General features: G+C 36.5%; 1 protein-coding gene across 1 annotated transcript; it reads left to right on the top strand.

Annotated features, from left to right (window-relative positions):
- Positions 1–3,223: 3,223 nt before the first annotated feature.
- Positions 3,224–25,529, top strand: LOC140149045 (dnaJ homolog subfamily C member 2-like). Its single transcript, XM_072171196.1, is given in 18 exon segments — positions 3,224–3,411; positions 7,227–7,417; positions 8,225–8,255; positions 8,258–8,299; positions 8,729–8,836; positions 10,362–10,506; positions 11,532–11,612; positions 12,151–12,308; positions 13,397–13,518; positions 14,025–14,093; positions 14,499–14,579; positions 15,437–15,525; positions 16,222–16,288; positions 17,769–17,944; positions 18,676–18,776; positions 19,175–19,288; positions 21,696–21,874; positions 22,303–25,529. Coding segments are annotated over 18 exon segments (1,896 nt in total). The 5' UTR covers positions 3,224–3,338; the 3' UTR covers positions 22,372–25,529.
- Positions 25,530–25,811: the final 282 nt, after the last annotated feature.

Raw genomic sequence — 25,811 nt, forward strand, 5'->3', positions numbered from 1 at the left:
TGGGGAACAATTTCTATGAGTGTGGGATCTTTGAGTACGGTATATTGATAATAATCTTATGGAACTCCCGGATGGAACTACATACGGTATCGTATGGATTCCCTCTCTACCCCCTTCGTCCCCCCCTCTCTCTCTCTCCATCCTTTCTCTTTTTCCCCTGCATGCACTAGGGGGCGGGGGCCCAAATAGACTCGGCTCGTATGGTATTGAATGTCGTATGGATTCGCCCTCTTTCCCTCCTACTCTTTTTCCTCTCTCTCCCTCCTTTTTCCTCTTTTTTTTCTTGCACTGCACTAGGGGACAGGGGCCCAAATATACTATAGTCATTTTTGCCGGGGGAATTGCTCCCCCCTGCCCCACGGCAGCTACGCCACTGGTGAAGTCACTGAGCCTTAACTATCATTGGCAGTGCACTCAAGTTGGGGGGGGTCTTCTTCAAGTCTGAGCAGGGTCGGTCTGAGGGGGAAACGAGACATAAAAAAGGTCTTTTTTAAATGCAGGCCTAGGCCTACACTGTTTTAAACCAAAATTAAGGTGAAATTTGGCTACCATACCAAAATACAGGCCTACCATACCGCGTGGCCGACGGCCCGAGAGTGCGGCAGGCCTAGGCTACTATTGACGGGCCACTACGGTACATTTTTTTTTATCTATTTATTTATTTATTTCAACTTTAATATACACGGTACTAAAAGCACTGCTATTTCTTGAAGGCCATGTGACATACATGTACAGGTGTAATTCACTTAAATACATTTATTACACAAATATTACAAGAAAAATATGCAATACCATATTATAAAGAAATTATAAGAATCATGAAAAATATGAAAATCAATGAACAGTGTGGATAATTGTGAGAGCTCTTGATTTAAATTCACTTAGGCTCAAGGAAATATAATTAGTGCGAGTGTCAACATCAACAGAACTATTCCACAGATTTGCTGCTCTCGCCTGAAACAATCTCTGCAGAGTTATTGTTAAATTGAGGAACAACAAGTGAATTGGAGGAAGTACCGTAAAATGGGGTAACTTCGGTCAGCGGGGTAACTTTGGTCGGTCAAATATATTTTTTTAAATGGTCATATTTTCGTACAATATTGTTTTTAGTCATATTTGGTGTCAATTTGTTAAGAAATATGTTTGGAAGAAATAATAGTCGCTCATGTGTAATTTCCTTGAAATTTACGAAAAAAGCGGGATTTTGACCAAAAATCAGCATTTTTTACATTTTTTCAGAAAAATAAAAATCGATATTTGTGAGCAAGGATGTGTGTTTGATTAATTTTGCAAGGTGTCAAATATCACAAAAAACAACAACTTGCCCATATTCAGCGAAGATCAATTTTTTTTCCTTCATGGAATGTAATACCCTACTGTGACCAAAGTTGCCCCAAAGGCGGGGTAACTTTGGTCAGGTCATTTTGAACCCCTAGGGCACCCTTACAAAATTATTAAAAATCTTTTTCAACTTCAAGGTGTAGAAGGAACCCTAATGTCACAAAAAAGAGTTAATTGGAAATATAATTGGTTTTGTTTGGAAGCAGTGGTTTAAAAACTCTGAAAAGTGCCCAAAGTTACCCCATTTTACGGTACCTCTTGTGTCATAATCATGTGTGGATTTGGTAAATGAAAATTTGGAACAAAGATAATGGCCAGTATAAGGCATTTAAATAACATAATACGAATATGATTATTCCACCTTTTATCTACTTTAAGGTAGACTAGGTATTGTTGGTCGAAGCAACCTAAAATCGATTTTCATTATCTAGATTAATATATTATTGAAAAATAACACCTTGATGTTTTGCAAAAGTTCATTCTGCAAATCATATACTTTGCAAACTTGCTTAATTTATTATTGTTAATGAGTTATGTACATTATACAAAAGTGTTGCTGTTGCAGCCCTCTTTACAACGTAACTCAAGAACCGCAGCACCTATACAAGTATATCTGTGATATTTTAATTCTTCTACACACTCGCTATGAATTGAGCAATACAGTTTTTGCGAAAGTTCACTACCATTCGTAAGATGCTGTGAACTACCAAATCACAACAGTTTATAATAATTAATAACCTTGAGTTACGTTGTAAAGAGGGCTGAAACAACAACACTTTTGTAAAACGTACATAACTCATTAATAACAATAAATTAAGCAGGTTTGCAAAGTATACGATTTGTAGAATGAACTTTTGCAAAACATCAAGGCGTTAATTTTCAATAATATATTGATCTAGATAATGAAAATCGATTTTTAGGTTGCTTCGACCAACAATACCTCGTCTACCCTTAAGCCACTTGAGAGAAGACATCATTGAATCAATATTAGTTCTGATATCAGCAGAAAGAATAATTCTGGCAAGGTTGTTCAAGAGAATTTGTAACTTACTTGACAGAGTAAGTGAACAGTTGGCGACAGTTGGACCAAACATGACTGCAATAATCAAAATGTGGCATGACAAGAGAATAAGCAAGTTTTTTGAGAATATAACTTGGAAGATAATATTTCACGCGACGAATAACACCACAAAGTTTTGAGACATTGGAAGCAATTAAATCTATATGATGTGACCAAGTCATGTGACTATCAAAAATAATTCCAAGATATTTGAAGTTGTCAACCTCAATAGTCTCACCCTCATAAATTAAAGAAATATTTTGGTACTAATACTAAGATTTTGAGGGGTACCAAAAAGCATCAATTTAGTTTTGCTGATATTCAAACTGAGGTGGTTCTTTTTAAACCAGCTGGCAATTTTACACATGTTAAAATTGAGACTGTTTTGAAGACATAAAGGATCTGACAAGCAATGAAGTATCATCAGCATAGCATACATTACTGTTTTACATATAACACTATCAGGCAGATCATTTACAAAAATAATAAATAATAAAGGACTGAATATAGACCCTTGTGGAATTCCAATGTTAATTGGTTTTAAATCTGATAAAGAACTGCCTACTTTTACTTTTTTGAGGTTGGTTTTAAGGGGGTGAATTTTTCTTTTGGGGGTTATTAATATAAGTTAACCCCGGAAGTTTACCAACCAACTCATTGGGGTTCAACTCTTTACCCCCCACACAGGCCGCATCCCCCTCCCCTGGTATGAAGCGCTGATTTATAGATAGCCTAAGTAAAAATCCCTCATTCGAATTGCACCAAATCAACCAATACCAACACGTCTGCGTACTAATTATATCCATGAACACTATTTCGCCATCCGGAAACAGGCAACAACAGCGCACATCGAAGAACCAGCCAGAACGTAGAACATAATTAAGTTTCAAACTCAAAAGGCATGTTATGACATTCATATTGGAGAATTAATGACGTGATGGTAAATCCCGTCAAGATGTTGCCTGCCGTAGAAGAAGGAGATTCAAGTTGCGTCGTTACAAAACTCGCAGGTGAGCCGAAGAAATGCAGTCCCACATGTGCCCAAGCTGCAAAATTCAGCAACCTTGGCCAGTCATAACATACTTTTCCTATTCCTTTTACAAAAGTGTACTACTAACCGTCCAGCGTGTATTATTTTCCACAAGATCCTTAGTCTGAATAAGTCGGTCCCAGGCCTAGTCCGAACGAATAATCACCCAGAACAAAATATTAATTTCTGACATGATCCTGTTCTGGGTCTAACACAAGGTATTGGTACATGAGTTCAGGTATATTCTGGGTCTGAACTGTTTCCATGTGAAATCTTGATGGCAAATTGGACAATAGAAGCACATGGTTCTACGTGACAGCTTTTTAATCCCTATTCATGTTACGTGAATCACGCTATTGTGGACCATCCTTCTGATACTTGAGTGTTTGGACTTTAAGCGGAGCGGTTTTTGTCTACCTCTCTGTTTGTAAACAAACCAGGAGGTCGAAATCGTCCTCCTCGCCTCGCTTTTTTTAATGGAACTGCTATCAAAATCCCTCTAAAATTCCATGTGCGACTTGATTATCACCATAAAAAATCATATATTTGGGTCAAGTGAAGTATAGAATTAAAATATATTTATGTAGGTTTCCTTCACCGACCTATTCTCGAAAAAAATTCAAATTTCTATGTAAATATGCATTGTGTTTGGGTAGTGGTCTCGCCGAATTTTGCTGACTAGTAAATGTGTTAACTAAGGTTTGCCTGGGATACCTATAGTACAGCACTAGTCCAGGCCATGATCATGTTCCGACTGTCGAGACTAGACTTGACTAGAGTCGATGTTAAGCTTTTAGTATCTCTTTCCCATTGTTCGTTGTTGAGAAAATCCGGGCCCTACTTTGCCATGTTTGGCTGAGTAACGGACTAACGGTACATGAGCACGGCCTTTTGTGCCAACAGGCCAATGTAATGGTCATTGTGTAAAGCTGTTTATACTCATAGGTTACTCATCATCAATCAGAATCATTGTCGTTTACAACTGCACAAGTTAGGTGTGTGTCATGGTCTTAGCCAGAAATCAGAAACCACCCGTCCAAGCAGATACCAAAATTTGACCCTCAAATATAAAACAACTTGTCTACACCCATGGAAGGGTCACTGGGGTCAAATATGTCCTGATTGGCCTTTACATGTCACTCTGAATTAGTCTCAAGTTCATATAACCTTAAAATCATCTGTTTTAGAGCTATCACATCTGTAAAAGCCATTAAATCCACCCGTCTAAAATTAGATTAGCCCGTCTTAAAGACGGGTGGACGCATGGCTGGCTAAGACCTTGGTGTGTGTGTAAGTTTAGTGAATGTATACACCCATCGAATGTGTGTCATCTGCCCGGTCATCGGCCCTCAGACTGTAGGAACCCATGGATTAGATCCATGTAGTGAACGTAGATCGACAGAGGGTGTTAAATATAGGCCTACGTGTCGCTTTTGAAAAACAGCGAATCATGCGCATGCTCAGCAAACATTTATACGACGGCGATTTAGTACATTCATTCATTCATTCATTCATATTTATTTCCATAAAAATCAAAGACATTGCATTTATAAAAAAATATATATTTTACATACAAAAATATGTACACCGATCATGCGTGCGATTCAGTTTTCTGCAAAAGCGATTGAGTATAAGTGCATCTTTAGAAATGACTAGCGATTGTGTGTGTTCTCAAGTGGTGCTTTAATCATGTTTATTTAAGGGGGTACTACACCCCTCGATAAATTTGTGTCTATTTTTGCATTTTTCTAAAAAACTAATAATACAGTGGTAACAAAAGTTATGTATATTATAGGGGCAAGGAATCCAATTAATACACGAAATTTCAGTGACCCAAGACAAGCGGTTTGTTATTTTGATAAGAAATAAGGTACCGCTAGGATGTACCTCGTTCCTATCATATATACTGAACCGCTTGTCTTGAGTCACTGAAATTTCAGTATAGTTATTGGATTCCTTGCCCCAATAATATACATAACTTTTGTTACCAGTGTGTTATTATTTTTTGAGAAAAATGCAAAAATAGTCACAAATTTACTACATGGGTGTAGTACCCCCTTAAGGGACCTGACACACATTTGTATTGGTTCGATCAAGTATTGAAATGCCTTCAGCTTTTGCACTGGATCATTCAAGCATGCTCAACAAATTTTTCAATGCAAGTGCCTCTGGCCCTAGTAGAAGTAATTTAAACGGATACTATGGCCAGAGTTCTAGGGCTAACTGAGACTGAATCTGAACTGTTTCCAATTTCCATCCATCCATTCGAAATCTTGACTTGATCATGGATGGTAAACTTAGCTCGAGATACCCTAGCTATATAAAATACAGGTTTACATTTTACTACCTTACATTATCTTGCTGTATTTCAGCTAGAGCGCCAAAGTTAGTTCCCCCTATTTTTTCCGAGAACAATACAAAATACCGCACGTAATCATTTTCATGACAAGTGACCCCGAGACTTCAATGGTGAATGGCCATTCATTTCTATTCACATGTCCATTGAAGTGAGAGAGAGTTGAATAGATGCGTGTTAGTCACAACAGAAATAAAAACAATAGAAATTAGCATCTCATGAATGCACTACCATACTTTAGAAATAAGAAAGCCCACTTTTAGATGAGCTTGTGTCTGGCAAACTGGACAAAATCACAATAGAAGCACATGGTCATGGTTCTATGACGTGACAGCTTTTTAATCCCTATTCATGTTATGTGAATCACTCTAATTATTGTAGACCATCCTGATGATACTTTAGTGTTTGGACAGGGCTTTAATTTGTCTACCTTTGTTTGTAAAAGACAAGGATGTCAAAATTGTCATCCTCGCCGAATAGGAAAGTAACACTCAGGGGTTGTACACCCACTACAAGATCCTATGCATCTGCTTGATGTTGCGCGCGTATACACGATGGTTAACATATAAAAGGTTCAGATTACAGTCAATATCAAAATACCCAGACTTTCCAGACAAGACGACAACATGTTGTCTAGCTTGGTTGTTATTTCTGACTGACATGAAGGTATCCAGAAAATCTTGTCACAAATTTTAGAACTAAATAATGAATAAAAGTAAAACTAGATAGATTTATGAATAATGAAGCTAAAGTTTTAGATTTGCATCCATCACCCACATGCTTCAAACCTACCGCATGAAATTTTCATTACCGCTTTAAAAAACAAAATTCATTATTTCCATAAAACAAGGCTCCGAAACAAAGTTCTGGATTGACAAGCTGCTTGTGAACGCTTCAACCCAATAATCAACACCTATTAATATTATAGGCCTAGACTAGTGCCTCCCAGTATATTATTTAATAGAGCGCATCAATAATAATAGCTTCGATCACGGGCAATAATCCGCTGGCCTTTGGGCCAGATGGGAAGGTTTCCAGCTGGCCCAAGGCCAAATCCACTGGCCCAGATTCTACTTCATTGTGTTTCTAATATTGTAACATGTCATAAATTCATAATTATGCCAAAATCCCAACTGGCCCACTGGGTCATCCAGATGGAAAATCTCCTGGCCCAACAAGAAAACTACAGAACTGGTCAGGGTCAGCCCCGGGCCAGTGGCTAAATCGACCCCTGGTCGATCTATTCTCTGCACTCATGAACGATACCTAGAGCTGTTCAATTCATTCACTTTAATTGTAGACAAACCCTACTGTCACACTGAAAGTAATAATGAAAAATGAAAAACGGCCACATGTGATTGTAAAAATAAATTGTGGCTTTTGCTACCTGAAAGCAAAAAAATATAATTCGCAAGTTTGCATGTCCTTTACTTTTACAGCCCCACTGCGTTTATTAGTGGAACCAGTTGGTCGTTGGTATGAAGCACACAAGTACCGGCGCCACCATCATCATACATTGTCGCATAATGAGTCATTGCCATCCAGTGATTCATCAGATCTATCAGAAGACGACTTGTCAGAGGATGAAGATGATTCCATGCTGATGGACCTTGACCCAAAGGAATGGAAGGTATGATGATAAAGTATGTTCAATAGTCAAGGTTTTGATCCATGTCAGAGATTCTGTCGTAAAAAGACAGGGCAAGGACTTTCTTAAAAGATGACTCAATAATATCAGACCTACATGTAATATGTATTAATCTTTGATTTATCCATCCTGGAATTTGATTATTGTGATGTGGTTTTGGAAAATGGTAATAAAAACATCTAAGATGACTAATCGTCAGCACGGAAAACCATTTTAAAAAGTCGGCAAGCGTTTCCAAACCAAAAATATGTTGGAATGCCAACATGTAGGGTGAATAGATCTTGACAGTAGTAGGGCATGTGGCTGGTTGGAGACTATGCAGGGAACACCTTTTTGTGTCTGCTGCCTAGCACTCTGACTAGCCTGGAGGCCCTGTCTGTGCCCTGGTCAGATCCGGGTGGGTGTTCTGGATGCACTGTTCTCCAAGATGCCCAGATGGGATGGCACACGGCCAACATTAAAATATAAAATAATTGTATATAAATTATAAATTACAAATATAAAAATATTTAAAAAGGCAATACCGTATACAATGCATGTACATACAATGTGTGCTGCAAAAGGAGAGGGGTAAGGGCAGACCCTTGAAAGACTTACCCAGGTCCAACAAGAATGAAAAATGTTGCTCTAGTTTTAACAAAGAATTAGTGTGTAGTAGAAAATGTAACTAAACCAGGTAGAGCAAAACAAATATAGGATCTTGAAAAATGACCAAAAATGCTCTGAAGGCTCATTACTGTTTCCATATTATACAAAAAAAAACACTGTTTATTTTTCATCTTTTTGCAGGATCAAGACCATTATGCAGTTTTAGGAATCAAAAAATACGCTACAAAGCATCAGATGAGCAGATCAAGAAAGCATGTGAGTAAAAGGGACTAAATGTTATGAAGAGTTGACTATATCATAGTAATCATTTGACTTGTTTTGGAAGAAAAGCAGAGAAACAGACAGACAGACAGACAGACAGACACCTCGACACCCCGACAGACAGGGGGTAGAGTTAGAAAGAAATTGAGATGTCTTCATAATAGAATGGAAAGTGCAGGGTAAAGATTTCTTTGTTATCTTGGTTGATGGTATGATCATTATTGTTTCCATCAAGCTGACCAAGTAAGAAAAACTTATCATCTTTTATTCTGATTTGAACCTGTGACCTCTAAGACTAATGGCAGAATTATCAATCTATATAGCTAAATCCTAAGTTTCAATACCTTGATGACAATTTATGAAACAAGCCATATAACATGCTTTTGATATTGCACTATCATGTGTACTGTGCTCTATTTTCAGATAAACGTAAAGTACTGAAGCACCATCCCGATAAACGGAAGAAAGCAGGTGGGGTAGCAGTGCCCAGGAAAGACGGGGATGATGACTACTTCACATGTATCACAAAAGGTAAGCAATAGATTAAGAATATATTTGAGTGAATGCACAAAGTTCATAGGTTTCCGACATCTTATCAGAGTCAAATTTTGTTGCATGTATGGTCAAAAAAGTATGGTAAACATACCAGTGTCACATCACAAACCAATGGGCTGTGTTGGAATCCAGTGCAACTGCAGAGAGAAAAGGACAGACTAGTGATGTTGTACACAATCTGGAACTAGAAATTGACAAAACCAAGTATCACACACCTTCAGCTCGCCAAAACTCAATTTCTAGTGAGCGATTTTACACACGCCATAGACCCCAAATATCGCTTGCTGTGAATCACCCAAAAGTGAATCACCCAAAATTGAAGTTTCAGCACTTCCAATGTATTTGATTTATTTAATAAATTAGCCTTAATCAGATATGAGGATAAGGCAATCTGATTGCCAAGAATACTTAAGGGCTGGGGTATGAACGTTTGGACAGTATTTATTTTGGGACATTAGAGCACATCAGACATATCGAATTGCATTCTGAATCTGAAGAATGTCATTCTGATATCAAATAATTTTGATTTTTTGAAATTACAAATTGAATACACATTTTATGGCAAATCATTAAAATTGATATTTTTGATATTTAACAGTACTTGAAGTAAAATTTATAAATCTGATGATTTATACTTAAAGTGTATGTAGGTGGGATGAAAAGCCGACGATCAATTGAAAATTTTGACCTTTTTATTGAAGATATGGATTTTTTCCCCAAAACACCAAAAAAAAAATTAGGTCTTTTGGGAAAAAATCCATATCTTCAATATGAAAGGTCAAAATTTTCAATTGACCGTCGGCTTTTCCTCCTGCTACATACACTTTAAGAATATATCATTAGATTTATATAATTTACTTCGAGGACTGTTATATATCAAAAATTTGAAAAATATCAAATTTTTATAATTTGTCATAAAATTTGTATTATATTGTGATTTTCAAAAAATGAAAATTATTTGATATCAGAAAGACATGCTTCGTATTCAGAATGCAATTCGATAGGTCTGAGGTGCTCTCATGTCCCACAAATAATACTGTCGAAACGCAATAAACGCTCATTTTAGATCCCATAATAACAGTCAATTGATATTATACTTTTAGGATTTACCTCTGGGATCTTATTTGGAATCAGAAAATGGAGAAAATTATATCTCGTAATATGATACTTAGATGTCCTTAGCATTTTTTCGTTTTTTCAGAAAACCCAGATCTGTGTTTTTGAGTATCACAGGCTACTTTAGCATACTGCTAAAGACTGCTATACCTTTCAAGAGGACTATCAAAAGAAGTATGCGTGCATGTGCAACCATGACTGTTTCAAAATACCCGCCAAGTTCGTGCAGGTAACTCAGAGGTCCTGCAGTGAATTGGTTTGAATGAGGAATACTACGGGAACCAGCGCGTTTTGTTAGAAGTCACACATGAGTAAAGTGCATAACCTCTATTGCTACATGTATTTTCTTTAATTTGTATTTACCATTTCCTTTTTGTTATTTCAGCATATGAAATTCTTGGTAATCCAGTGAAAAGGAGGTCTTATGACAGTGTAGATCCTGAATTTGAGGAGGAGGTGCCCTCAATAAGCAACAATAACAGAGACAATTTCTTTCAAGTCTTTACTCCTGCTTTTGAAAGAAATGCAAGGTACAGTTAAACAAATATAGACTGCTCATGAGCAGGGACAAGCGATTTACACGGAAATTTTTTCCCGCGCAATCCCGCGTAATTGGCTATTTTTTTCCTATGGGCAGGGATACATGATTTGCAATGAAAAAAAGTTCCGTGCAATCTCCGCGCAATTTGCTATTTTTTTCCCGCGCAAATCGCCTGTCCCTGCTCATGAGGAGATGGTAAGAACTGTTAAGGTCTAAGGGAAATAGTAGCAGTACCATAATTGGCCTATTTAATACAGTATCAGTTTTCCTATGGGTTAACCTGATCAGCTCGTAATCAGCGGGAATTATATTGTTTATTTTTATTGCTACGCTGAAAAGTAGACCAATGTTAAGAGAAATATAGCTGACCTGTATTAAAGAAAGTAGAATTTGTGCTACCTCTGGCAAGATATCATATTACAATTCTCAAAATAAAATATATTGATATTAATGCACAATGTTATAAGGCTCGCTGATAACAAGCTGATCAAACTAGCTCATTTTTTTCACAAGAGCATCACTACAAACAAAAGTGCCAAAGCAGCAGTCTTTTGCATCAAAATACCCTTTATCTAACACAACACACTATATATAACTCCCATGTTCTAAGTGTCAAGCTGATTAATCTATAACCATTGCTTTTGCCAAAGGGATATTGTTTTTGCATGTCACTACTGAGTCATATCGATTGTGGCATGGACTGCATATAGGTCTAGCAACTATTTGCAAATTCATTTTGAGCTTGAGCATCAACCTATGAAATTGAACAAATTGAAAACAAATGAAAACAACATCAATGGATGTTATAAAAATATACAATTTGGTGTTTGAAATGTTTTTGGAAAAAAGTACATCAGCCTAGAGTTTCATCACGTGTGATTAGTATAAATGAAAAAGCATCAAGCAGTTTTGAACAGTAATTTGCCCTTTGTTTGTCATACGTCACTGTCACAAAGGCATGTGTAAATTTATGTCACCGTAAATCATAGAATTTCTCATTTTTATTTTGCTTAGATTCTCCACAAAGAGACGTGTCCCCAAGCTGGGTAATGCTGAAGCCTCTATTGAAGAAGTCGATAGATTCTATAAATTCTGGTAGGTACCACATGATGGATAGTACATTTACAGAATCATTGCAAATGTCATGACAATATAATAGTACACAAGAAAGGACACCTTGTGCTACTCTAATAAACAGGGATGAAATAAGAATGGGATACAATATATAGAAGTGACAGAAGCAATTTCAGTGAGAATATGTAGTGATGCTACTCATTCACTATTTGATAATGGCAAGAGAAACACTTAAGCAATTAAGTTATTTCAGGTAATATCTATGGGTTGAAGTGTATAAATTAGTATCAGGATCAAGTTATATCAGCCAAAATCATGCTAATATTTTGTGATTTTACCAGCTGTGAAGTAGAATCACATAACATGCTTTAGTTGAAGTAATGTTTTGATCAACTCACAGTGGGTATTTAGAGGCTGTATGTCACACGTTTGGCCCAGTGAAAATGAGATTTGCCGCACATGACTTTGCAATTTTGTATTACAATTAGTCAATTTGAGGTATTGTTCCGCCAGAATTGGGTTCCACAAATACAACAATGGCTTGACTTCATATTTGCAGGTACGATTTTAAATCATGGAGGGAGTTTTCATATCTAGACGAAGAAGAAAAAGAAAAAGGAGAGAACCGAGATGAGAGACGATGGATAGAGAAGCAGAACAAAACAGAACAGAAACGAAGGAAAAAGGAAGAAGTTACTAGGTTACGTCAGTTAGTTGGTGAGCAACATCTCATGGTGTTAGTAATGGTATCTAAAATAAATGCTGATGGTATCCATTTAAAGTGCACTTCCTAAAGTGATATTGAAAATGCTGTTAACTGCTATCCAACAGGCTTACTGCTGTGCTAGGTGCCAGTAGCACATAGATAATAATTATTCCAACAGATAACAGCTCCACATAGCAACTTCTTATAGTGAGGCAAGTGAGAAAAAAATCTTGTCTTGATCAATTAAAGGAACATCATAGAGTAGACTATGTCATCAAGCCCTTGATTTTGGAACAATATAGGACCAGTGGAGAATTTGGAACTCATGCATTAGATATCAATGTCCGTGCAATCACAGCATATTGTATTAAATTAAATGCTTAGCTTGAAGTAATTCCTCTCAGGTATAACAAATGAAGCGCTAGTCTCAAAAATGATATATGAATTCTCTGTGAAAGCCCTGAAAGGGTTTGTAATCAGGTTCTTTGGTCATCTTCAGGTCCCTCATAGATGTCTTTTTGATACATGTTTTCGGTCCTGTTTTGGGATGTTATGACCATAGAAACCCAACTATCATACCATGTACTTAAAGTTACAGGCATTTCAAAACATGTAAGCCAACCAAGATGAAAGGCGCCATCTCTCACACAGGTCCGTATGTACAAAAGAGTTAGACCGGTTCTAAAGTTAGACCTGGTCTAAGTGGAATTTAGTTCCATCAGGAATGGTCCTTTACTCTTATTTCCTTCCAAGAGTAGCTAGCAACTTCTAAAGATTTAAATGCAGAGTTCAAAAATAATACAAATTAACTTAAGAAAATATAAAGAAAAATGTCCTTTCTCCTGGTGCTTAATTCCACTTAGACCAGGTCTAACTTTAGACCTGGTCTAACTCTTTTAATGCATACTGGACCTTAGTGTCTGTAGTCTACTTAGATAGCATGGTTGCCCATTTCATGTGATGCTAATTTATCATGTTTCCATGATAAGTTGAATGTAATAATTTGCAACAGTTAAGATTAAAATTGTATCTTTACCAAAATTATGTACAAATATGCATGTATGATTAATTTGTCTACTTTTTTACTTGCCTTCGACAGATAATGCATATGCATGTGATCCACGAATAAAGAAATTCCGAGATGACGAGAAAGAGAAGAAAGCTGCTGAGAAACGAGCCAAACAGGAGGCTATCAAGGCTGCTGCTATGGAAAAAGAGAGGGTCAGTTGTAATTTATGTATACAATATCAATCTAAAGATAGGGCTATGAAAGGTGGCATGTAGAACTTGCTTTAGAAAAAACCTGTGTGTAAATTGAATTGGGAACTGTTATGCTCTCCAGGGAAGTCAGTGTTATATTATCTTATCATCTTGTGTAGAACAATTTTATCTACTCAGGCTCAGGTGCTTTAAAATGGAGATACTATTAATTATTGCTCAAAGCTCATATTGAATTAAGTTTTATTATGGTAAAAACACTGGATTTCTAGGGTACTTGGTTGTAATGTTATGAAAGTGAGAAATGTCTGTTTTCTTATATACATATATTTGTCCATGCCTTTGCCAATATCTCAAATGTCAATATTCTTACATTGAGTGGATCAGATTGCATCAGGCTCATAACATTCTAATAAATATCATATGAAGCTTAGTGTTGTTGTAGTACACCATGTATGCTGCATTGTCAGTATTTGACCAAATGCTTGATTGATGTTTTATCATTTCAGGAAAGACAAGCAGCTTTAGAAGCCGAGAGATTAGCCAAGGAAAAGGAAGAGGAGGAAGCAAAAGCAAAGGTAAATTGGACCAGTTCTACCTGATCCATTTAAAATCCATGTCCTTCTGTGAAAAATAGGACTGCTATCTCAATTCCAGTTGAACTATTAGTGTACCTTTTAATATCCTAAAATGCATTATAGTATACCAGTGATATTTTCTTGTCAAAGTTTGAATGTCAGATGTGTTCAGACTTGTGTGCGGATATGAAAACATGCGACCCCAGGAATAGTGCATGATGGGATATAGTGGAAAAGTTTGATAGTGGTAAAAAAAAAAAAAAATTTAATTTTTAATAATTAGATGGGCAGAACTGGTAGAAGTAGATTTTTTTTTCTTTTTAGCTGTATCAATCATACTAACTGTTCTTATACAGAATGAATACTGTACCTATATATTGATTTGAAATAATTATTACATTTCAGGCACAAGCAGCGAAAAAGGAAAGAGAAGCTCTTAAGAAAGTAACGAAAAAGGAAAGGAAAAAGTTACGAGATACTGCAAAGGTAAATTGGGCACAATTATTATTATAACATCACAATTTGAATGCATTATTGGTTTGCCAATAATTATAGAAGTGATTTTCTGATGAGCTACTTTTTAAAATTAAGCCTTTGATTCACTGATCTAGGGTAAATACCATGAAAAGTTATCATACCAGTAATACCAGCTTTACATCTAATTTGTGAAGTATCAGTATAATATTAGATTAAAATCTTTATTTATCAAGAACTTGTGAATGTGTTCTTTGCCAGTTTGTAAAGGAACCAGGAAAATGTGCTCAATACTTATGTTTAACCAAATGGTTAAAAAAACCCAATGGAAATGAACCCGCTAAATCTGATCATTTTGATCATGTGTAATTTTTGTGAAAGTAGATAGAATTTAGTGTTGTTGACATTTCAGTTATGTTTTCAAGATTTCTCTTCTCATAAGAATATTAATCTCAACAGCAGCCCCCTCATATTATGTGTAAAGTCTGATGAGCAATATTGTGGCACTGTGCCTTGGCTCACCTTGGAGGATAATCCAAGATACATGCATTGACAAGTTCAAACAAACAATATGTGATTGGGTTTTTTCCTGAGGGTTTTCACCCTGTTAAGCATGTTCTGATTAAAAAAACCCTTAGTTCGAAAGTTTTGAATTATCTTGAGTAAATTCAAATTCAGTTATCTCTGAGAGGTGTATGTAAATAAAGAATTCCTGCTTATAGAAAATACCAGTCATGATGTCATTAGATGTGATAAGTCATGATCAAGAAATCTGTCTCACAAATTCACAAAAAATTATTTTTGTGGTCTCATTGTCTTCATGCTTTCCTCAGATAATTTATTTATTTTTCTCAAATGTTTTGCTTCAGAAATACAATTATTTCACAAGTGATGAACCAGAGAGAGTCAAGCTTATGACTGAGGTAGAGAAATTATGTGAAGCTCTGTCATTAACAAGGTATGTTTGAACTAAAGGAGAGATCGGAATTGTGAATGTGAGAGAGGGGAGCACACATTTTCAAGTCTACCTCACAGTTTTGATATTTTGACCATCTCGCCGGACAACTTCAACAGAAATGATTAACTGATTCAATTTCCAGTTATGTCTGGATTTCATTCCACTCTTCAATGGTGGATTGTATATGTGACTATAAAAAAATTATTAAATTTGTGTACATCGTGGAACATACACTTTGCGTGGCTGTGCGTAGTAAGCTGTTGTACGCAGATAACCTCGGTAATATGGACGCGTAGAGAAGCGTTGTACGCTCGTGTATTAGCATGATTAGTCGCGGAGAAACAAGCGTAGTTGAATGTTCCACGAAGTACACAAATTAAATTATTTTTCTATAGCAAATTAGTGCACACTCTCCTGATATCCATTGCTTCTCAAACCTCCACATTTTTTTATCCCCTTGCAAGTTTTTATCCCCTTGCAAGTTTTTCTTGCTGTATTTTAGAAACTTAGAAATAGCTGATTTAGTGTACTCTAATTTGAAAGTGAATTTAAATATGCTCTCTTCATGTTTGCTGTAATTCTCTGCTTCACAAGTTATATGGAACTTCACTATTATACTTTATCTGCTTCACATTTGTATATACCTGTCTGGTGCTCATAATTACTTTGGTATTTTTTGTTCCAATTTGGTTGCAGTTTACAAAGTCTTAATGAAGAACTGGGGAAAGATGAAGAAGCTGCTACAACTGCATTCTTTAAACAGGTTTGTCCACTGGGAATAAAGCTTTGTTTGGAACATAATATGGGATTGACCAGTGGGTTCTGGGAACGGTGGTGGGTATGCATGTTCATCCAGGAAAAATAAGGAATGAAAAGGTGGACTGCTGGAAGGGAATGATACCTTCATGTCCTTTAATTAAATTTGCTGACGATACTGCTATGATTGCTTTAATTACAAATGATGATGATTCTGTCTACCACCAACAGCTTGATGATTTTGTAAAATACTGTGATGCCAATTACCTGGAATTAAACGTTTCCAAAACTAAGGAAATGATTATTGATTTTAGGATGTCAAGTACAACTCCAAGCCCTATAGTGGTGAAGGGTAGTAATGTGGAGCGTGTGTCCTCATATAAATATCTTGGCACTATGATTGATGACAAACTCAATTGGCATGCACATGTAGATTACTTGATCAAAAGACTGAACTCCAGAATGTATTGTCTCAGAAAACTGAACTACTTTAATGTTGATGTAAAAATAATTGCTCTGTTTTATGATTCCGTTATTGAAAGTGTCTGGAGATATTGTTTATTATGTTGGGGAGGGAATGTTGCAAAAGGGGATAGGGACAAAATTTATAGAATTGTGAATGAAGCTGGAAGGATCATAGGTGTGTCAAGGCGGGACCTTGAAGCTGTTTATGCTGATCTGTTGAGTAAGAAGTTGACTGATGTGATGGATGACTCTGGTCATCCACTCCACGATCGTTTTTCATGTCAGCTGATTCCCAGATCTGGTCGGATGCGCTTGTCCTTTGCCTTGACAAACCGGTATCTTTCCTCCTTCGTTCCACAAGCTATTAGACTTCATAACTCTAACTACACTCGGGGCGCCGTTCTTAGTAACATGTAGGCCAATTGACAGAGCTTCATCTTTTTCACTGTGTTTTTGATATGATATGATATTTTGTTGTAATTATGTGTTTTGTATGTATGAGCACTCATGAGTGTAATTTCCCTTGTGGATTAATAAAGTTTTACTTGACTTGACTTGACTTGCCAAATACAAAATAAAAACACAAACAGGAAGGATGTCAAATTAACTGTAAACCTTGAAGACATCCCAGGAATTCATCAAAATCATGCTCTTGTGTATGATAATAAGCTATTTCAGTTGAAATCCATACACCCCTATGGAAGACCTTGCTCTTCCACACAGGGAGACTGGGGTGTGAATTTCATATGGGGTTACCTAAATTAGTGACTCCATTTGAAACCGACACTCCCTGTGTGGGAGGTAAAGGTCATGTCTTCTATAGGGGGTGTATGGATTTCAACTGGAATGACCAAATCCTGATAAAAAAATACCAGGGTTATTTAAATACTATTTCTGAACAAAAGTCAGGAAAAGAGAAAGATGCATCATTGTGCAATCTTCTGGATTAGATTTAGTCTACCAAACAAAGAGCCCCTTCATGAAACATAACCATTTGTGTTTATCCCACTGGTTTATTCCAGGTTTCTGAGATGAATGAAGCTCTAGAAAATGAGAAACAAGAAGAATTGCGTAAACATCAAGCAGGTCAAGGGTCAAGCAAAGGTAAAGGTGCTAGCAAGGAGAAACAGTGGAGTAATGAAGACCTGCAGATCCTTATTAAAGCTGCTAATTTGTTTCCTCCTGGTACTGTCAAAAGGTAGGTGTTTTAATGTACAGGCATAGCTATTTTAGTCTTGTCTCTTCTCAAGTTGAGAGTAATGCCATGTTGGATTTTGCAGATACACGGTTGCACTGGCAATGCAACTGTGTAAACACATTTGCCACTGGGAAATCCCTCATGGCATTACTCTCAACTTGAAACAAGACAGGCTATAGTGGGTTAGGGGTGGCACATGCTCAGGCAATACTTTGGGGAAGGTGCTGAATTAGCTATTTGTATTTTTTCATCAAATTTTAGGGGCATCATAATTTCCCCTTTCCCCTGCCTCAGTGTGAGGCATGACAAGTTTGAATCAAAAGGTGTATGTTTTGTTTTCCACCTCCAAAGTTATTATTTAAAAACACAATGTGATGTGATCATGGTGAATGAGTCTATAATATTAATTTTGAGTTATTGGCAAAAAAGTTCGCATAGATTTGGGTTATGTAGCTGTTCTGTAAGTAACCTATACTCCCTCTCTCTCTCTCCTTGCATTTGATTATCAGTTAGATCACATGAATATGCTCTGAAAGTTTTCAGACCCAGATATGTAAATATTTGCATACCAATAGCAGCCAACACCTTGAGTGCTGTCCTTGCATCAGAATTGGTAGATTGAAGGAGATTGAAAGTAGTATCATTTAGATATGTGCTGTTTATGTCATATACTATAAAATTTTATGAAGAAAACAAACAAACATACCTGTTTTTTGTCATGTTTATTTTAGGTACGAAGTGATTGCCAGCTACATCAACCAACACTCGACATCTGGTGTAACACGGAATGCCAAGGACATCATCAGCAAAACAAAGGACTTGCAAAAATTAGGTGAGCTCCTGCGATTTAGCAGTGCATATTGCATAACTGTCTGTGTGTGGGTGTGAATGTTTGTATTTTTTATTTGTAAAAGCAGGTGATGCATTAATTTAATATGTAATCAGTAATCTGATATTATCAGTGTGCGGAATCACACAGATGTAATTGCATCATATTTCTTACAATTTTGGTTTTCTCAAACTGCTGAATCCCAGATAACCACAAACCATCTCTTTGTATAATGGGTGTGGAATAGAAAGCTATTATTACCATAATTGCTTCCCACATGTAGCAAATCCTTAAAGGGATAGTTTACAGTAATCTGATGCGGAAATCACATGATTATAATTGCATCATATTTCTTACAATTGCATCACATTGATCCATTGTACTTTTGACATTTTATTCAGATCCTTCTGTGAAGGCAGAAGTCAACAAGAGAGCATTTGATAAATTTGAGCAAACTAGGGGCAAGCTGAAAAAAGATGATATACCAGATCCATCTCAAAGGTTTAACAATGGTGGTAAGTTCAGAATTAGACATGTGGAACTCCTTTACAAGTTGTAACCTGTACCTTGTGTGTTGTGTAGTTGTAAATTTGAGTGTTGTAAGTGAAATCACCTATAAGGCACTCATTAAGGTTATGCACTTAACAAGAATATTTTCAAAAACATAGTGACATGTTGAAATACTGCTGGAGCTGGAACAGCTGTTGTGATCCACAACAAGTAGGTTTATCTTTCGAGTAAAGAAGCATGGAATTACCTTAGCACCGAAATCTTATTGACTGATTATGCAGCTTTATTTTGTAAGCTGCTTAATTCCTCAATATGGAGTCTTACCAGTCTTAACAATTGAATACCTGAGTGGAAGAAGGGCCCAACTCCAATTTTTTACAAAAATGAGTTAGACCCAGCATTTTATTGCCAGCAGATTGTTCTTCCTTGTGTGTGAAAGATGAGCCAAAATCCACTCTCTAAATAGTCTTCCATGTACACTTAATCATGGTTTTCACGGAAGAAAGGCCCAACTCCATGGAGTTGGGCCCTTCTTCCACAAATATTGCGTTAAAGTGGAATTTTCCTCATCCCATGAAATCTGCTTTTCACTACAATAAACTTTCTTGTTAACATATTACATGCTTCCTATTTGTGTAATTAATGGATGATTACAAAATTTCTGTAGCTATTTATAACACATCTGCTTACGGAACTGGTACTTGCAGTATATTAGTGGAAGAAGGGCCCAAATCCAGCTCGTATTAAGACCTGTACCGTTGCCATGGAAACATCTTTTATAATTTCAATGTATGTAATATTGTATGTTCATGTATTAAAGGTCCCTGAAGATGAAAACATTCTGTCTATAAAACTTTTCCAAATATTAAGTTTTTCTTAATATCTCGAAAACAGTTTTGATGGAGTTGGGCCCTTCTTCCACTCAGGTATTCAATTGGTTCCAACTGGGTGAACAAGCAAATTGATTATTGATTAATTTGAAACCACCCCTTGTGAAAGGTGTTGGAATTCAACCATATCAAGTGTTTTACACTGATAATATTCCAAATGCAACAATTTTCCTCAAAACCAGTGGGCAGTGGGAAAAGGAGTGAAAGGTTTTGGTATTCCCCCAAAAAATGTCCCTATAGTGTTCAGCAAATTCCTTCAGCGGTGTCCGACTTCTCTTCCTATTTATCGCATAAAAACTAAGTTGATCGCCGAATGAGGTACGGATGTGATGATGATGTGATTCAGTTAAACTGGGTTTCAGAGAAGAACGGCAGTCCCTTGCTCAGATTGACACGAGCGACCTGTTAATGAGCGACATACGCGTAGCTTTGTGTTCACTTCAAGGGCGCCGATCTGCGCAGACCAACGATTTGACACACAATCGGCCAATCAGATTATCGGTCTGTTGCTGTGATTGTCAGACGATTGATTTGGCCAATCAGAACCCCAATCTGTGTTTACGCTCTGCACGCTCTCAAAATGTAAACAAGTGCCGTTCTTCTCTGACAAAAACTTTAGCCAATCACAAACCCACTTTTGTGTTTATGCTATAAACAGCGCCATATCAGCAAACCTTACTGAAGAACCTTACTGAAAAGTGAAAACTATAATAGGACCCAAATTGTGTAAATTCCAACTGGATGTCATAATTTCTCATCCTGTTTGTTTGTTTACATAAAACGTGTAAACGTTTCCACCTGAATTGATCATGAGCATATAGTACAGGGTTTTCAATAGACAGTCAGCTGACCAATTGTGGCTGCCCCTTGAACAGCTCTGAAATGTAGAGTAAACAAAGTTTTTGGTCCTCAAACACAGATCTTTAAAATGAATTTGGCCCTTGGTGGTCCTGAGCAACTGATATAGTAAAACAGGAAATAACATAGCAATGACATATTTCACAGGAGGTTTGGATTTCAAATGAATAGCCCAACTAAGCATGAGCACTGATGCACATAATCAATGCTTGTTCCTAGTTGTGTCTTGGAAAATGTGTCTCATGTTCAATTCCTGGATTCTTGATATATAGTAAATGATGAAATTATTGCACCCTCACCTCATCAGTTCTAATTGGAAGCAAGCAAAGAAATGGACTGGTGTAAGCTGATTGAGTTATATTGCAAGAGTTTATACAGTGACAGCATTTTACTCCTTAAAGTTGTTGGTTTGATGTACAGCAGTAAGCTTTTGAGTGGATGTTTATTTTGATGGCTCATTGTCAGATTTACATGTAAGTCCATTAGCTGTTGTGTGTGTGATTACCTGTCATATGCACAAGTTCACCCCTACATTGAGTATACACTCATGCATTCATACAGGGAATGTACTGTGTATTCAGTGAAATGAAATATCAAAGCCAATCACAGCTACTGGAGATATGACTTTGTGCCACTGAGCTATTGATGTGATCTTTCAATACAGGTGCTTCAGCAGATGGAAGCGCAGGGGACACAAGTGATCCTAAAGCATGGACAAATGATGAACAGAAACGACTAGAACAAGCCTTGAAGACCTACCCAGCTAGCACCAAAGACAGATGGGACAGGATAAAAGAGGCTGTGCCTACACGTACCAAGAAAGAATGCATGCTGAGATATAAGGTAGCCTGTCATAAGTATAACAAAGAATCTTTACTTAAGGATATGTCGGTATTTAGCATAAGTGAAGTCAGTTGCCAATTTCATGAAAAGTCAGGTGGACAGACAAAACAGATGATAAGTATGGGCCATAGTAATCTAAATTAGTCCCTTTGCTAGTTAATATTGTAATAGATGTTGTAATGTACTTGGGCACAAGCAGTTTATCTCAAATTACCACTCCCTGTACATATATCAAGTGCTCATGGATCATTAGAGTTAGGTTTGGTGCTCCAGGATTTAGGTTTAGGGGGTTCTGCAAGAGAGCTATGTGTTGATGATATTTTAATTTTGCTACATTATATCCACTTGTATATTCTATAAACTTGCTTTGGAGGAAGCAGAGAAGTACCATTCATAGATCATTTTGTTAATGTTTGGTCTTTCTACAGGAATTGGTAGAGATGGTAAAAGCGAAGAAAGCAGCTCAAGCCGGAGTCGCCAAACAAGCCAAGTCATGACCTGACGCCAAACTTCCACTGCTTGGGTAAAGGGGTAGGAAAAGTAGTGTTCAAAAGGTGGACACACACACATATATTTATGTTTGTGACTTTACCTTAAGTCTTGACATGGAATGCTGTGAGTTATTGAAAGTGCTTGAAGACTATTGTCTCCCTCAGCAAGACAGTGCATCAGCCTTTTTTGTCAAGAAAGCAATATCAGGAATAAAAAGTTTCAAATCAAATAGCAGTTTAGGTTAAAACTAAACTTCAACCTAACAGTTCAGGTTATTGTAGTATGGAATGTAACTCTCATAAATACAACATGTATATAATTCTCATTACTTTTAAGTTTATTTTTTTAAACTTCAAGATTCTCCCTACTATATGGGTATCAAAATAAGCATAAATTATTCAATAGCCATCCAGGCCCTTAGCCATCCAGGCCCTTAGGTCTGATGAGTGCTCATCAGTTTTATGTGCCTAAATTAAACGGTACATTAACATACACGACATGTTGAAGATTTGAATGTTGCATTGGTCCACATTTATAACACTCTGAAAGATTTCAGCCTCACAAATCAACAACATAAGAATTGATAATGAAGTCAACATTGAATATGTCATTCAGGTTTTAGTAACAGCAGGCCTGCAATTATTTCACCGGCCAGAGGGCCCTCCTTATTTTTAATGTTGGGATATTTTCATTTTTGTTGGTATGAAAACAATTGTCACAATTCTCTCTCAAATTAATTGTATTTTACTTTGTGCAACTAGTCCTAGGCAACACTAACATAGCAGATTGATATACAATGTGAATGCACAGTTGTGTACAGAGCTGTTGTGTGATGACACACAGTTGTGAATTTATGGTAGCTAAAGTTTTCAAAAACCAATTAATTGTCACCTATTACCAAATGTCATGTGGGTAGGTATACAACACTGCTATGGCTTAGGTGGTCGACCAGCTCTGATGTCACATTGAACCTTCGCTAGCATCATGTGAGAAATAATGTTTGCAATTAAAACCATAATATACAATTTAGGTAAAATTTTAATTTTGTTATTCTTTGCCAAAAGTTATGAAATTATATGAGTAACAACTGTTAAGAAGGTTTTCTGGTTACTTTAAGCCAAAGTAATTTAAGTATATTGAAAGAAATAATGAAATGCCAGATCAGGTTTTAAAAAATAAGCCAAATTTATTTTAAAAGATTGTACATTATGGTACAAAAATGGCACAAGTTCACTTTGATGCAATGTTCATACTCATGTTGCTGTTTGAAGTATGTTAACATTGGTTCACCTGTCCGAGAATTCAAGGTGTTCATCTTTCATCTTGTTTATATTGAGTGGATTTAATATCCAGGAAGTTTTGTGTGAGCTGGAAATGTCAAGGATACCATGCTGCTTTCTTCCAGCATGGGAGGACATCCTTTATACCTGTTAAAGGTCAAAGTGATGGAAAGAGCCAAATAATAATACAATTTTTCTCTAAGTATTTAGTTACCATTTAAATTATAATGTATACATCGAAACCATGGAAGCTTGGAAGGAATATTGGATTCAACCGATATATGCCAGGAATATGTCAAGAGACACTGCACATTGTCAATATGTTGGATGCAAGGGAGAGGGGGTTGTTTGTATCTATGCAATGGAGTGGATCTTGTATTATGATATCAGTTTACTGATGCATAAAATACTCTTTGTACTGTATTGGGGCTTCAACTTTCAGGAATGTTTTTCCTTTCGGTTCTTATATATCTTCAAATAGATGGAGATTGGATTCTATTTAAATAATGCTGCCTGTGAGAATAGGCATTTAGACATTTAGTGTTGCCTGAATAAATAAATAAAAATACCTACTCTATAAAAAATATGATGTACACAGTGTGAGTTTGCTAGATTAAGGTAGTACGCACATGGTATGTGTATTGAGGCAGAACTATGTGCATTTCTATAAATGTCAGAGCTGGAAATTGTTTCATTAAAAACTTGTACTACTGGTAGACAATTTCTGTTCCAAGTGAGCCTAATTAGTCTATTTCATACAAGAATGCATCTAAATAACTGATAAATGAAACATGATCAAGAGGAATGAGTCTGATGTTTACAATTTTGATCATTGTTCATTATTCATGTACATTGTAAATGCTCAAGTATGGATCAGACTCCATTAAAATGGGACATCTGGTTACAAAGGTAAGACTAATTCTGTAACTTAAAAAAAAACCCACTCAAAACAATGTAAACATTAGACTCTCCCTCGGGTCCATGGAGAACGACTGGTAATGTAGATTACATAGAATTAAAAATCAACCCAATACATGGACCCTCCTAGTCTGTAAGCAATTTGCCTTCCAGTTCCCAGCATTTTGTGGGAGTTCACTTTTACCGATCCTGGGTCAGGCGCACTTTCTACATACCACGTCCGTGTTCTCACTACATTAACGTTTGTGTAGCGACTAAAACAACGATATTGTATTGTAGATGCCTGCCAGTTGAGCTCAATACCTCTCCTCTCAGTTGTTGACAAGTGTCCCATCCGATCTTGCGTCACATCCCACGGCATAGCTTTGTGCTACCATATTTGAATTGAAACTGGGGCGGGGCTTTCGTAATTGACATTGGAATCACCGTGCTTTGTTGAACGATTATTTGGAAGGGAGATCTCTAACAGATTGGACCAGTTGAGGAATCAGCGCTCAATGGACTTTCGCGTTCACTTATAATACAAGTATATTTCTATATTGCTGCATGGTTGACTGTGTGTGTAATCAGTGGTGTCGATTTGTGGATGAAGAGGAATGGGTTTTTAGCATTGAGGAAAATAAGAGGGGGGGGGGTTACAGGACTTTGGCATTTTTCCATAGGGCATTATGTATTTTATTTATTGTTACATTATCCAGAGATGGAAGTTATGGAACCGAACCGAGACTGGGGGCCAGTCTATGTCAACATGAGAATGTATCACCTGTTTTAAGCAGCAACTCAAAAATCAATATAATGTTGATATGTTTCAAAATATGCTTGGTATAAATCATATTATTAAATCATTCATGTGGGACACCTGTTGTGTTTTTTTTCTACATTTAGTAACCAATAAAAGTATCTTTGATGTGTGGGCTGTCTTGAGACAACCATAATAAAAGCAGACTTATTTATCAATTATTGTATGAATTCCTACTTGTATCATATAGAAATTATTTATGCACTTTGAGGTTCAGAAAATTGATCACAGAATAAGCTGTGATATTTATGAAGTGACTAGCTTACAAGGCATACTACTTGACCAACTTTTTACAAATTTGTCAAAGTAGAAGTAAACTGAAGGCAATCACGATGAGAAATTGAAGTCAATTGGTTTGTTGTATGCAAATGAATATTTGTGTGTGATGTCATTGAATAAAATCAGAAAGATAATATCTTTGGGTATTGATTTACTTGATAGCATCAAA

Source organism: Amphiura filiformis, chromosome 3 (genome assembly GCF_039555335.1).
Source record: "Amphiura filiformis chromosome 3, Afil_fr2py, whole genome shotgun sequence".
NCBI classification, from domain to species: Eukaryota; Metazoa; Echinodermata; class Ophiuroidea; order Amphilepidida; family Amphiuridae; genus Amphiura; species Amphiura filiformis.